General features: G+C 38.3%; 1 protein-coding gene across 1 annotated transcript in view; it reads right to left on the bottom strand.

Annotated features, from left to right (window-relative positions):
- The window catches only part of FAT4 (FAT atypical cadherin 4), a 312949-nt gene that overhangs the window by 47288 nt on the left and 249239 nt on the right, over positions 1–16422 (bottom strand). The window contains exons 7-10 of the mRNA XM_063920304.1: positions 13257–13437; positions 12083–12330; positions 7384–11733; positions 2862–2966 (exon numbers count right to left, since the gene is read on the bottom strand). Of these exons, the coding sequence (XP_063776374.1) occupies positions 2862–2966; positions 7384–11733; positions 12083–12330; positions 13257–13437 (4884 nt within the window). The remainder of the gene's footprint in view (positions 1–2861; positions 2967–7383; positions 11734–12082; positions 12331–13256; positions 13438–16422) is intronic.

The raw sequence follows: 16422 nt of genomic DNA, 5'->3' as shown, positions 1-16422 counted from the left end.
CAAGCAATAGTAAAAGACAGGGAGTCAGATAACATACTACCTTGGGTTAATAGGTATAATCAAGCCAGCCCTATCATCACTAAAAAAGTAAAAAAGTTATGGCCAATAGTTCAGTCAGACCCAGAACTGCCACTGACCAACACTAGAATTATGCCCTGTCACACTAGGGGTAGAAACCTCCGGGACATATTAGTGAAAGCGGACATTTCCAGGATACAGGGTCCAGATGGGCAAAGTGGGGTACGACAGAAATTAGCCTGCTTTCGCTGCACCTGCACCACCTGCCAATTCATGTTGGTAGGCGACACATTTAACCATCCGCTGTCTGGTAAAAAATACCACATCCGTTACCAACTTACGTGTAACACTAAATTCACGGTTTATCAAATTATTTGCCCGTGCGGTAAATCCTATATCGGAAAAACGGAGCGCACCTTCAAAGAAAGGTTGACTGCTCATAGGTCTGCCATCAGAAAAGCACTTGCTACTGGCAATAGCGAGCAACCTGTGGCAAGACACTTCATAACAGCTAGGCATAATTTGGCATCTATCCGCTATAGGATGATAGACCACGTGCCCCTTAATATACGGGGGGGCAACAGAGGATTGAAACTGTTACAGATGGAATCCAGATGGATCCATCGTATGGGTACACTCACCCCTAGGGGCCTTAACGAGCATTTGGGCCTGAACAACTTTTTATAACGGCATATATTATACAGCCCTTTGTGGGACTAACGCCCTAGATCGGAGAGTGTATGTTTACTTAGATATGTGTACTGGTGTAGATAAGACATATCCTCTATAGTCCACATTGCTAATGTGTAACAGTAGGATGCCTAATGATATGAGATGCACTGTACGTAGTAACCCACTCAGCTTGACCTGTAGTAATTTATACGATGCAGCTCAAAGCAGCATTTAATGTAGTTATAGATGCGATGAGCAGCCACTATATCATTGGATTACTCGTATATCGAGATACACATAGTGGTACTTGCGGCCCTGAATAGGTAACTAACCTTTTAGCATTACATGGGTCAGATTTTTATATTTCTAATGGTGTTTTAATCTTGTATATCAATTACGGCACTATAGCACACCGCTTTAATATGTATGTTTTTCAGTTGTTATGACAACAGAATGATGTGTCAACGGGTGCGCCGTGGTGCGCGCACTACGTGATGACGTCATCATTGGGAGCCGCCGGGTCGGGTGCGTGGTCCCGCTACCGGAGAGGCGCCATTCACTGATGGGTGGGGATATAAGGTAAGAGTTTTTCGTTATTTGTATGTATTAAGCCTGATGAAAATGCCATAATAAAGGCATTGAAACGTTGCAAAAACCACCGGTTTGTATGTGAAAGATTCTTTCTGACTGGAGTGCCGCACTTTATGTATGCATCTATCTCACCGTGTGAGGGCAACCAGCGAAGTATTAACCCAGCTTCAAGAGGAGTGCCGGTAATATAAATTTATATATATATATATATATTTTTTTTTTTTTAAATGTTTAATTAAATATAATTTAAAAAGTATTTTTTAGTATTTCAAAACGGATCTCCTTGTCAAAAACTGGGTTACACAGTGGGGCGAAGCAGTCACATGTGATCTGACCATGCCAGTTAACTGGTTAAAAACAAAATTCTTTAGTACTGTGCGTACAGTATTTACACATGAGAATACAAATAATGCAGTGACTGCAATGCTTGGTACAGCACTTCAGCTAAAGTATTGCTGGACATAATGGAAGATATATTGTACTTGAGAAACACAAAGGTAAATTATAGATCAACCTTAAATAAAAGAACTTATGCAGGTAAAAACAAAATGAACTATCAATTTTATAGAAGCCTCCGTCCACCATCTAACTCATAGTCAAGGGCTTAGTGATTACTTTCAGTCCTTTTCTCACATCATGACGATGCTCCTGTCACATACACTACAACACTCATCGGGTTGGGTAAGGGATCCCGACAGTCAGGATTCAATACCCGAGGGTCAAAATATTCACAGACAGCGACATCCTGGTATCTCATAACCTGAACACATTTTGTGGTAAGCACTGTATCCCTTCCCCATCCCTCCTGCAGCCTAACCCTAACTTACACCTTCCACAGCCTAACCCTCCCCTCCTGCAGCCTAGCCCTAACCTCTTCATTCTGCAACCTAACCCTAACCTCCATCTCCCACAGCATAACACTACCCCCCCACACCCACCACACACACACACACACACACACACACACACACACACACACACACACACACATGCAGCTTACTCCTAACTAAAACCCAAACTGGGTAGAGAGTGTGTCGGGATTCTGAGGTATCTGCCTCACGCAAGATTATCAAATTTATATACTGCTGCTGTGATTTTATACAGTGCTCTGATTGGCTACATGGTATTCTATCCTGCTCAATACATTTATTTTTTGATTTTTTAAAGAGTTGAGAACAGAACAAAATACAGTAAAGTGCTCATACTCTACTCAACATACAAATTACATAGCCAGTAAAAAGTATCTTCCATGAGGCTTCAAGTTACTGAAAGTGGAAACCAGTCTTCTACAAATATACTGCATATTTGTACACTAGTTCTATAATGAAAGAAATAAAGTTATTGATTTGTCTATTTTATCGGGATTCAGATTGCTGATATAACACACTTGCTTCAGTATTGAGATACTGCATATGGGTTTTTGGTTTAATCAGAGATCGCATCCACTCAAAGGACAAGATGCTAATTCGCTATAAAACTGTCCAACAAGCCAACCACATTATCTACATATCTTCTCTTACTGTTGTGTCCATATTCATTAAATAATCAAGTATTATACACAAAAGTGTAAGAATACTCACCGAAAGGGCAATGACAGTAGTACCCGTCCACTCCACTTTGGCAAGATCCCCCATTGAAACATGGATTGCACTCACAGTAGTTAATAGCAGATTCACATAACTTGCCTAAAATGGAAGAAAACAACAAAATATGTGTTTATTTAAACATAAATAATCAAATCTAATTCATTAGTAGAAAAGACTTGGAGTCAATGAACACACTGAATTTGTCAATGAACACACTGAATTTTTGCTGTAGTTACATATAAATTTAAATTCATACACATAAATACATTTACTGGAAATGTCCAAAAACCCATAATGAATACATTTGGCAAAACTAAAGAAGACTGTACTTGCCAGTTAATTGATAGGTTTATCATGTCTCATTTCAGAGTTTTCCAAACGTCGCCATTGCAGTCCAGGTTTTAAGGACATCCATGCTTAAGCACAGATGACTTAATTAGTACCTCAGTCAATATGATTTAACCAACTGTACTCAATCATGTATATTCTTAAAACCTGGACTGTAATGGTGGAGTTTGGGAAATTCTGTTATCGCTATTCTTAGGGAATTGATAGACTGTCTTATTGTTAAGCTTACACAATGAATACCTTTACTGGTGAATGTTTCTTATCCACTTTTAACAGAAAGCTTAAGGTTCAAAGTCATTTTTTTGTATTCTACAATGTTATTCTGAGTATGGTAAGTTATTTATATTTATAGACTTCGCAAGCCACATATTTTTATCCACATAACACCATGAGTGAAAAGAAATCTAAATATATCATATAACCTTCCACCAGGAGAATTTGATCACTACATGTATTTCTACTCCAGCAACCATGTTTTAGCAGATTTTCATTTTATCGTCCAATTTATAAGATAATGGCAATTCCACATGTTGAGAAATTTGCAGACCATCAAACTGAATCATAGAGTGGACAGGGAATGCTTCAGGCAGTATGGTTCCGATCTGTCATATACTTATGTGCACAGAGATTTTAAATGCATCCAAAAATGATGGAATCTCTTAGGCAAAGATTCACATTTTGATTAAAGAATACTTCAGCTACACTGATTGATGCATAATCTTAAATAGATAGTGGAAAGCTATATCTTAATATTTTCATTGTCGTTTATGGTGTACCAGGACAACCTGACCTCTGGCTGACTCGTAGTCAACTAGAACTGGCTGGATCACTTAGTCGTGATGGTTTCCAATTATATGCTTTTTAAACACAGACTGTATACAGTACTTCAACTTGCACTATAAACAAGATGTTTTTTACTATATGCAAGGGCTATAGCAGGCCATGCAATTGTTATTTGGCTCAGCAGCAAAGGTTTAGGACGCAGAGGAAAACACGTGCCTCTAAGGCCCACTCAACAATCAGATTTCACAGCTACTGAAGAGGAAAGGAATGTAAATATAGTTCAGAAAAATGTCAAATAAGTGAAGATAGAAATAGTGATTTGCAGGGTTGTTGTTCTGGGATGGAGCATTCTTCAGTAGGTGTGGTGAGTGTTCCTTCATAGAGGGAGCAGAATTGGATCATGGTGCACAACTTCTTGAAAACATTACTACTGAATTCTGTAAATTGTAGTTATGCTCTAGCTGTAGATCATCATACTAGATTACTTTTTACCCACGTTCCCCAGGATGAGGAGGGCCAGGTAGGGAGGCGCAACTGGCGTAGTGGAATAATCCCATTGTGCAGAAGGGGGATGGGGTCATGATTCACGGCAATCTCATCATCATCAAGTGGGTGGGTGTGGGAGGCTACTTTCTTGGAAGTCAGGGAGAGCTTCCAAAATTAGAGACTCTCGGACCCTCCAGCAGAACAGACAAGTAGGCGATACCTGTATATACTGTTCTGAATATAGGTTGAGTATCCCTTATCCAAAATTCAAAATCCCTGATTTTTAGTTCCCATACTGAGATAATGACATATATATATTATAAATATTATATTATATATATATATTTATGTATATAATATATATGTCATTATCTCAGTAGGGGACCCAAAAATTGGAGATTTTGAATTTTGGATAAGGGATACTCAACCTGTATATGGTATAATACTGGATTTACAGGTAGTTAATTTTGCTATTACTCACTAAATCTCCTGGTTTACAGAATTTATTAAATAAATTGCATGACTGTAATCATATATGTACAATTTCATTAAGACAGCACTGCAGGATATTTTATCCATAATACAAATTATTAGCTGGGCAGCTGCCCAGGTACATGAACATAATATAATTACATAAATTCCAGTTGATGAATTAGTAAATGAAGCGTCACCAAATGATTATACCTCTTTACACGGTTACAAGTTTATAATGATAGCAGAAGTCACAAGCTTTTATGACCTGATCTTTTATGGTCTGATCACCTGCTTGTTCTCCACAGTCTGCTCATATTGCTCTTCAAATAAATATGTCAGCTTGTAGTATGCATTTCACTTGCTGCCAGTCACAATGAGTGTCAGATGTTCATACAGTATTTGTGAATCAGTTATATATTATGGTAATGCTCACTCTCTACATTTCTACCCTATCTATGCATTGACATTAGTGTTTCACCTCTTATAACTCGCATGCTGTAGTCTTTTAGGCAACAGATGTTAAAGACAACCTAAACATTTTTTTTTTGTTTCACATTGCTCTGTATCCATGGCATACAAAGGTTTCCAATCTTCAATAAAGGTGTATCTAACTCTTCCTCCAGAGTTCATAATTTTTTAGGGGTCAATGTATTATAGGGAGAAAAGCCCTTAATCTGGAAAAGATAGGGGGTTCTCCCTATCTAAGAAGCCACTCTGGCCATTAATAGTCTATGTTGGCTACCCCAGTCGATAGGTACATGATTCATAGCATGGGGAAATTAGTATAAGAAGGATTGCAGCAGAACATGTACCTCTTCAATCCCCATCGTGGTAAGAGTTGGGAATTGAAAAAGTGCTTTATTTAATGAAAGACACTTTTTTTTAGACTCCTTACCTTTCCCTGACACTGCTCATGAAGCAGGGTCACATATGTGCATTTACTTCCACCCTGGCTTGGCGACTTACCACTGCCAGACCATCAGCATCAGGGAGCTGAGTAATGCTTGTCCAGTCCAGTGAAGTTTTGTAATGGTAAATGGCAGTAATAATTTTTCTATAACTTTGGTAAGCAGCAATATACATTTTTTACCATCACCACATCTGTTAAATCTTAATCTTCTATAACCCCCTGAGGAATGCAGTTAAATTGCTGGCAGTCGGGATCCCTGCGGTCATGAAACCGATGCTGAAATCTCAACTGCTGACAATGCCGCCAGTTGGAATCCCGGCTCACAGAGGCTATTCCCACTCATTGGTGTCTATGACCCTGCAGTGTGGTGAGCGCATCGAGCCCGCAAGGGGACTCTCTGCGCTTGCTCCACTGCCGGCATACTGACGGCCGGGATGCCGCTGTCTGTATACTGATGGCCGGCATCCCAACCATCAGTAATACATACTGATCCTCCTCCCCCCCGATCTCAGTCAACAACCCAATTGTTCATCTATTCTTAATATGTTCTCAAAAAAAAACAACTTGGGAACATGGGGCAGATGTACTAAGCCTTTGAGAGTAATAAAGTGGAGAAAGATAAAGTACCAGCCAATCAGATCCTGTCATTTCTTCAAATACAGCCTGTAACATGACATTGTTACAGGCTGATTAGCAGGTAATTTATCTCAAGCTGCTTAGCAGGTAATTTACCTCTCTACACCTTATCATTCTCCGAGGCTTAGTATATCTCCCCTATAGTGTCAGCAATTCCATCATTTGTTGTGTGTTATGATGTAAATAAGAAGTTTGGCAGGTTGGAAGAACCAGAAAAAGTGCAAGTAAAGAGGGAGACAGGCAAAACGAACCAGGGGTACAAGGAGGGATCTTATGCTACTCCATCACATCTAGCTGTGGAGACATTGTTGAGTCAGGTTTTTGCTAGAGGGTCAGGCTGATAATTAGTAACACTGGCTCTTGGAACAATATGAGGTTAAAACTGGATGTGTAACAATTGGTTTTGCCATATTGTTTAGCCCACAGATTGGGCCTGAAAAAGGCACTGCAGAGTTCCCAAACTTCACCATTGCAGTCCAGGCTTTAAGGGTATCCATGTTTGTGCACATGTGACTGAATTAATACCTCAATTTGATTTAACCATCTGTACTGAAGAATGTTTACCCTTAAAACCTGAACTGTAATGGCAGAGTTTGGTAAACTCTGGCTTATGAGATGAGTTGTTTAACGTTAGATATGGTGAAATATAGTGAGGGGTGGATAAAGGGACATAATATGTCAGAAATCAGAAATACTTTAAATGAAATGTGGCAGGGCTGTGTAAATGCAAAGCATAGAGACACACCATGTGCACAAGCATTCATAGTTGCACTTAAAAGCACAGATGCAAAATGTAATCTATCAGTGACCATCATTGAACCTTTAATACTGCATATATTGTTTTTTTATCATCATAATAATGTTGGTGAAATGTATTACCTGTGGAACCAGCTTTACAAACGCAGTTAAATCCTCCGGGGAAATTCTGACATATGCCGCCATTTTTGCACGGACTGGAAATACACTCATTGATATCTCTCTCACAAGCAATTCCGGTAAAGCCATCTTGGCAACTGCAGGAAAATCCTCCGATAAGGTTGTGGCAGGATCCACCATTATGACATGGGAGTGGCAAACATTCATTAATATCCATCTCACATAAATTCCCCTCATATCCAGGCATACATTTGCATATGAAAGTCTGAAGTGGCTCATTTGCTACTGTAATTACAGGAATACTCTCCATAACTTGTACTGCTGGACTCACGGCAAGTCTTCTCATGCAGCTTCCACCATTGTGGCAAGGATTGTGCACACATGAATCATGGTCTACCGATTCTATCCATACACCACTTTGCCGGAATAATACTTCTTTGATGCTCTCAAAAAAAGTACCTACTCCACTTGGGTTGACATATTGATTATTACTTCTTTTTACTGCCGTCATGACATAGGTCCTGTTATTCTCTTCAAACACCCCATAGACTTGTACTGCAGTTCCTAGCCCAGTCAACTGGGAGCTTGTTATGCGCAAGAAGTGTAGATAATTATTAGTTAAAAAGTCCTTAACAGTTGGAATGTTTATGCGAAGAAGTATACTGTTATCAATTGTAGCATTACTGAATCCGGTAAAGAAAACTCGGATGTTGTTAGTGACTGCATTGTGTAGACCATCACTACTGTGAACCATCAGGTCAAATGTTCCATCAGTAGATCTTGACTGAGAGTGTAGTTCACAACTGTCTGCTGGAATGTTAAAGAGACTTGTAACTCCTGATGTTAGGGAGCAGTGGAAGCTATCTAAAACATCTGGATCTTGAGGTTTCACACTGCCTAAAGAACCACTAGGAAAGTGGTTGCCATAATAGTGAACAAAAATTTCAACTGTCCTTGATTCAGATGGGTTATCATTTTGGTCAATAACTTTAACATGTACAGTTCCTGTAGATGACATTTGTGGAAATCCTGAATCTCTTGTCACAACAGATAGGAAAAATTCACTAATTTGTTCCCTATCAATTTCTCTGGTTGTAGTGAGCACTCCTCCAGGGCTAAGACTGAAATAACTGGTGGCTGGTCCAGTACTAAGGAGATAATATTTAAATGGACCTTGATTTGGAGGAAGATCATAGTCTGTAGATTGTAGTGTCATCACATGAGTCCCTGCTCTATGATTCTCCTTTACTTCTCCTTGTGTGTTATTTAAGACTGGTCCATTGTCATTGATGTCTTCTAGGGATACTAGTAAGGTGGCACTTCCTGTTGCAGATGGTGTTCCTGAATCTATAGCTAACACAGTAAAGTTGTATACAGGTGTGGTTTCTCTATCCAATTCAGTGGTAACAGTAACCTGGCCTGTTTGTGGATTAATTGAGAAGGCACCTTTATCATTCCCAGCACCAATAAAGTAGGAAAACCTGCTCCAACTAGGAACTGAATCAGAGTCAAAGGCACTTACAAATGTGACATGTGTACCTGGAGGAACACCTTCACTGATCTGCACATTATACAATTTTAAACTGAAGAAGGGTGGGTCATTAGCATCAAGTATAGTGATGTTTACATTTACTTCATCAATGTCAGCCCCGCGGATGCTGCCGATATTTTTAGCTAGAACTTTCAGTGAGATTCTTTCTTCTTTTTCTCTGTCTAGAAGGCCAGAGACATACAGCTTCCCTGTCTTCCTATCAATCTGGAAACCTTTTTTCCTGCTACTGCCAAAGATTAAATAATGCACCTCCCCGTCGACACCTAAATCACGGTCACTTGCAAAAACCTCCCCAACTGCAGTTCCTTTAGAGGCAGCCTCCGAAACTTCAAAATAATACATTTTTGACACAAATCGAGGTACATATTCATTTGCCCCCTCGAGCTGGACCGTGACTGGCACAAAACTGCAACGTTCTTCATCAGGAACATTAAAAGCTTTCACAGTCAGATGGTAAGACTGTTTTGTTTCATAATCAAGAAAACCTTGAGTGGTTATTACACCCGTGTTAGGGTCAATAACAAAAAGGTCACTATCTGATGACTGTATTGAATAGGCTATTACTGCATTAGGGGCAGAGTCTGCATCCACTGCATTCAGGCGTATAACTGTTGTGCCGCTCGGTGCATTTTCCACGACTCTAGGTAAATATTCCTGTTCTTGAAAAACAGGAGGATTGTCATTAACATCTTTAACGTGAACTGTTACAACACAGTATCCGGTTTTAGCTACCCATCCTCCATCAACAGCACTGATGGTTAAGTCATGTTTTTGGCACACTTCATAGTCAAAGTTTCTGGATAAAGATAATGCACCTGTGGAAGTGTTTATTGCAAAGAGACTAGCTTCATTTCCTGCCGTTATGTTATACGTGATTACTCCATTCATAGAGGTATCCCGGTCCCTTGCTGAAACGGTTCTGATAACTGCTCCCACCGTAAAACTTTCAAGGACGGTTATGCTTATGTGGCTTTGAGAGAATTCTGGTGTATGGTAATTTTCTTCAGTCACAGTAATATTAACCATTACCTGGTCTGATAGTGGAGGATTGCCTTTGTCTTTTGCTGTTACCTTAATGACAAAATTTTTATTAAAGTCCATCATTAATGAGGAAACCACAGTAAACCAGCCAGATTCTTTGCTTATGTCAAACTTTCCACCAGTGTTCTCGGCTGACAGAGAATATTCCACTTGAGAATTAAGTCCAAAATCCTTTTCATCAACAGCTGTAACTTTAATTAATTTGGTGCCAATTTTTGCATTTTTGGCCACAGGCGTAAAGTATTTACTTTGTAAAAATTTGGGAGGATTGTCATTGCTGTCAACAATGTTAATTGATATGGTAGTTTCACTCATGAGAGGTGGACTACCTCTGTCAGAAGCACTAACAATAAAACTGTGTCTGTTAATATTAATGTTGCCTGATGCACTGGGGTTCTGATATTTCAAATGCTGTTTATTGAAAATTTCCCCTGTAGTAGAATTAATCCGCAAAAATTCAGATTGTGATTTAATAAAATAATAAACCTGGCCATTAAGATCTTCATCTGGGTCAAATGCTAAGACTTGGGTAACCTTAGTTCCAGGCTCAGTTGTTTCTGGAAAGTTTAAATAATATGACGGTTTACTAAATCTTGGTGCATTATCGTTTACATCTGTCACAAATATGGTCACATCCGTACTGACAGTCCATCCGGAATCATGAGCAGAGACTCGAACAATGTAGCGATCAATATCTTCTCTGTTTATTGGTCTACTTACTGTAATCACACCAGTACTGGGATTGATATTAAAGGGAAGACTAGTGTCTGGAATTGTGTACCTGCTTACAGCATTTGTTCCAGAATCTTCATCGGAAGTTGTAACTTGTGTAACAAGATAACCCAAAGCTGCATTCTCTGGAACTGATGCACTGAATATCTGTGAAAATCTTGGTGCGTTATCATTGTCATCTAAAACATTGATGATGACTTTGACTATTGAGCTCTGGGAAGGAGTTCCTTTGTCAGAAGCTTTGACAGATAAGATATGCTGAGACACTTTTTCTCGATCCAATAACCTTGTGCTTTTAATTTCACCAGTGACTCTATTTATACTAAACAAGTTATCTTTATTCCCATCAACTATGGCATAGTCCAAATGGCCATTGGAGCCACTGTCCTTGTCCCTAGCATAAACTGTGAGTACTTTGCGTGGTGACAGGTTTTCCATTATTTCTGCAATAAATGGGTCTTGCCTAAATTGTGGCACATTATCGTTGACATCTAAAATATCTATCTCTAACTTCTGGTAAGAGGAGAATGGCGGAAAGCCCATATCTCTAGCTTCAATCCATAGGACAAATTTTGATATGATTTCAAAGTCTAAGGGGTTCTTGATGTAAAGCTGTCCATTTAGTTCATCAATATGGAACGTATTGCCGAGGTTACCACTAGCGATATAAAAAGATAAGGTTCCCCCTCTTGTTGATGATCCAAATACTGTGGTCACAAGGGTTCCTACTTGCTGATTTTCAGAATAAACAAATATTTTCTGATCAGCTCTTATCTGTGGGAAGTCAGCTTTATTAGCAAATCTCACAGTTACTGTGGTAGAGTCGGATCTGGAACTAATTCCACCATCTTTTACTTGGACAGCAAAAGTCAGCTCAGAAGCACCCTCTAAAGACTCCAGAGTACTTATAGCACCTCGCAGAGGATCAATGTGAAACTTTTCTGCATGTCGACCTTTTAAAGAAAAGTGAAGCTCTGAATTGGAACCAATATCTTCATCCGTGACTGTCACAGCAAACACAAATGAGTCTAAAAGGAAAAAGAAATAAGACTAAGATATATAAAAACCATCAAAAACAGACATTTTCACATAAGGTCCAAGAATAGTTCACAATCAGTGACTGCATATAAATATAGTCATGTTAAAGAATCTTCTTACTGTGTCACAGAAAAAAACACAAACTATAAAACGTTATTATCAAATGTAATGAAATCATAAAAGTACATTTTCCAACTGTAATCTTGCATCAGATAGCACTAAATCTGTTCATAATTAGAATACATATTGTTTCTTAAAAAATAATAATACAGGTAACATAAGGATTCCAAATTTCTGAATAATATTACATAGACACATTAAACGATGGAGCATGCTTACCGGACGCTGTAGGAGACGGTATGTGAGTGACATATGGGTGATGTAGGAATCTTGGTGGGTTATCATTTATATCCAGGATATTCACTGTCACACTTGTTGAACTTGACAAGCCAGGTGACCCACCATCAGTAGCCACAATGAGCAATGTATAGTGGTCCTTCATCTCCCTGTCTAACAAAGAGCTACTGATGATCTGACCAGTAGAGGGATTAATGGTAAACTGAGAATTTCCACCAACCAGACTGTAACTGTATAAAATAAAAGATAAGATATAAACAGTTAATATTTGTGCATTAAAACTGGTTTTGTTAAATTAAACAAATGTTGTTTTAGTTTAGCACAGACTAGATTGCAGAATATTCTACTTGCTATAGTGAAGCATTCCCAGACAGAACATTAAAGCGAGGGACTCTGGGGAAACTCATTAAAATGTAGATATTCTGTTAATGAATACTAAGCTGTGATGCAGATTTAATGTTCTATTAACGTTGCTACTGTTTCAAATAAACCTCCATGATCATTTTTAAATGACATTAAAATTACAACTGGCTATAAAATCCTTGCTCTTAGTAATGTGCATCCAAAACAAATAACCCGCTTTATGAAAAATTAAATACTAAATATAGATTTCAAATGTATTACATTACGATCATAAGACCTACCAATTTAATAAACTTTTTTTTTAATGGAAATGAATCACTGGATGTATTACTAAAAGTAAAACGGCAATTGCTAGTACAAGTTTGCATGAATTCTTCTGTTTTAATGTATTTTTTTGCCTGTTTACCTTGTAATTTAAAAACAAATGAAGAATTCTACATTTGTAATGTACAGGCAATAAAAAACTGCTATGTCTGTAATGTTCTTACTTGAAAAAGACACCCTATATAGTAACAGCGGCTTACACAGAAGACTTAATTAACAACAACTAAAAAAAATAGTTTTCAATTCCCCAAGTGCTCAGTAGGTAGCACTTGGCTTGTCGATACAACTTAACATCCTCATTACTCTGCCCGAAGAATATAGCATTGGCAAATACCTTAAATCATGGTTTGTCACATGAAGGCTAATGGTGTTGACAACAGGAGGTTGTTTGCAATAGAGGGTTGAAATGAAATGAATAACTTGTACAAGAATGAGACTAGCGGAAGTGTAATCACATTAGAGAGCTTACCGTACAGCTCCATTCACACCAGCATCAGGATCTGAGCAACTGACCAGCAGAACATCTGTGCCAGTTGGTGCGTCTTCTGGGATACTTATAAAATGCTGATTTAAAGCAAACGCAGGTTTGTTGTCATTGACATCATCAATGTTCACTGTAATGGTGCCTGTTCCAGTGAGGGGTGGAGACCCTATTAAAGAATAAAATTCAGAAGAAATGTGTAAGACATCTGGAAAACAGACACACAAACAGGATTAAAACAGAATTTTCGAAATCTGTTAGTATATACTATCAGAATAACCCAAATACAGATGTTAATATGGGATAGCATTTGCTGACCAGCAAAATGTGTGGGATTTAATAGTCTAAATAAACCTAAGACATATTAGCCAGGGGTACAGAGAGGGGGTGGGGAATACTAGACAGGTAAAGCCATGCCCTCAAGCTGTTGGAGCCACACCCACCCAGGGTAGCACAGGATTACCATATTACAAACATGGCATTTGCCCATCAAACTAAGAGCATTTGATATTTTTATTGTCAACCCTGATTCTAGATATTTGTTCCTGAAATACATTTAACTATAGATTTGTATATAGTACTTTCATGTTTTAAATATAAAAGTGCATACTTTTGAAAACTGAGAGAGGAAAAGATGCTTAAACTAAGTTAATTTCTGATTGGGTTGCTATGGGTTACAAGACAATTTTAATATACACCATATTTAAATGCCTCCCCAGTATAAATTTCTCCTTTAGTTCAGATGTAATCTGTCTGTAATAAGGGACACACAATCTATCTTTTGAAACTATAGTAATAAATGTAAATATGATAAGTGTTGGAGTAATGGTTTATGTGTATATTAACATCTTACAAGGTTGAATTGAAGACTTACATAAAATAAAGTGAAAGTAAGCCCTACTTACAAACAGGATATATTTTTCTTTTAGCTTCTAAAACATACGCACACAGAAACATATTGACACTGGTTATAGCATTTTCTTGAAAATAGATATTATATAACAACACATGACATAAGTAAAATTCAAAGTAAAGAATTCATGTCCCTAATTAGAACATTTTCTGCAACATAAAACCTATTACTCAGATTCCTTTCACACCATCCTTTTTTGTAACGTAGCCAAAGACATGTTTTACTGGAAATGACAAACAGTGTTCTTGATATAAAAAAAAAAAAAGTTGCTGAGTGCTTTTTCTTTAAAAATGAAACATAAAACATTCATTGCCAAATTTAGATATGTCAACAACAATAAACTTTAAATTGGAAAGAAGCGTGTGATTGCTTCCTGATTTCTACAATTACTGTACATTAAGAAGCATGGAATGTTCAGGCTTTTTACTATGTTTCAAAAGTAAATAGATTAAATTTGTTTTATAAAGGTAAAAGTTTGGTACTGTTTATTAAAGTGGTGTTTTCTGTTTTTTTTTGCAAAATAATGTTTAATATGCGACAATTTATTGTATATGTGTGCCACTGTAACTTCCATTAGATGACTGCATCTAGTAAAACATTTCATAATATTTAATAATAATTGTCCTCTGAGCAAATAAATTACAAAGCATCTAATGAGTTGCAATGTTCAATCGAATTAACTATTTCAAAGCCAGTAACAGTTTAGAGTGGATGGAGCAAGATGTTCTAATGAAAAGTAGCAAATTGTGACTTACAGGTACATATCACATGTTCACTGTTCTTTTCTAATATACAAGAGTCTACATTTTGCCAAAAAGCAGAGGCTGTGAAATACACGAAGATGACGTTGAGGTCTGCATATTCAATTCTCACACTATTTTAATCAGGAATCTTGTTGCAATGTTGAAATATTATCCAGTCAGCATCAACAGTCTGTCAAAAGGATCAGTGGTAAAATTGTGGTAAAGAGTCAATCACCTCTCACATATTCCTATGAAGGTTATTTGTGTGTGCTATACTTTATTCCAGTACTGTGTTTCTATACGGCTCCATATACTAATGTTATTGTCTAGTTACAGCATATTCTACTGACTCAATTGAATGCATGTAATAGAGTGACTTGGGAACAGGGCAACTTTAACATATGGGTTCACTGGGCAGCTGCCCAGGGGACCACAACTCTAGGGGCCTTTGAGCACAGCTGTTGCCTCCAGAACATCTTGGGAGACTTGTAGAGATTTCTACATGGGCATTCTGATTACACACATTCAGAGCAGCCTAGCAGCATCCTCTACTTGCCTCCCAGCCTGCAGCCAGACAGCGAATGGATTTCAGCATGCTGATTGGTGCATGGCTAAAGAAATATCCACCAGAGTGCAGAATTCTCTACCTGCCTCCGAGCCTGCAGCCAGACAGTGAATGGCAGTCAGCATGCTGATTGGTGGATGGCTGGAATGATCCACCAATCAGAGTGCTGACAGCCATTCACTGTATGGAAGCATGTGGTGAAATGGAGCAGGACCGCAGGAGGGGCATGTTATAGTTTTTTTTTATTTATTCCCATGAATGGGTGCATAGGGGTCCCAGTTCATTGCTTTGCCCAAGGCCCACAATTCTGATAAGACAGCCCTGCACAGGAAACATCCATCTCATATGAGAACTCAATATTCTCTCCAGACTGATATAGCATTTTTTTCCAACAAATTTAATGACTTTCAATGTTACCCAGCATAAGATAATATGGTGGAAAAACAATGGTGCAACAGCTACTTACAATCTTAAAATAAGAAAAGCCACCATAAACTTAATACCAAATTAATACCAAATTGGTTTTGCGCAACAAACATAGGGGCTGATTTTGAGTCGCACAATGCTGTGACTGCTATAGCATATTTTGGTGCAGTTGTGCCTGCGACTATATGCTTGTACTAGTAAAAGCCTTTCCCCCGGTTTACAAACGTGTACTCAATGAGAAAAGACTGAGGTGCCCACACTGATCACCAAACAGCATAAGCATCAAAACTTGCACCAGTCTTATGGTAGGTGCAGATTCTCTGTCTGAGTATGGCCCCCAGTATGAGCAATTAAGTGTCTGTAACTACTTAAGCGCCACACCTGCAACACTCCCATAACACGGTCCATCTCCTTGCGTCTGCTTAGCCACCTCCCTGTTACCTCACAGGAAAATTCAATACATTTACAAGACATTGCTGAGACAGTGCATCTCAATTGTCACTGTGC

The sequence above is a fragment of the Pseudophryne corroboree genome, chromosome 1 (genome assembly GCF_028390025.1).
Source record: "Pseudophryne corroboree isolate aPseCor3 chromosome 1, aPseCor3.hap2, whole genome shotgun sequence".
NCBI classification, from domain to species: Eukaryota; Metazoa; Chordata; class Amphibia; order Anura; family Myobatrachidae; genus Pseudophryne; species Pseudophryne corroboree.
The sequence above is the reverse complement of the archived record's forward strand: the minus strand, read 5'-3'. Positions and strand labels throughout refer to the sequence as shown.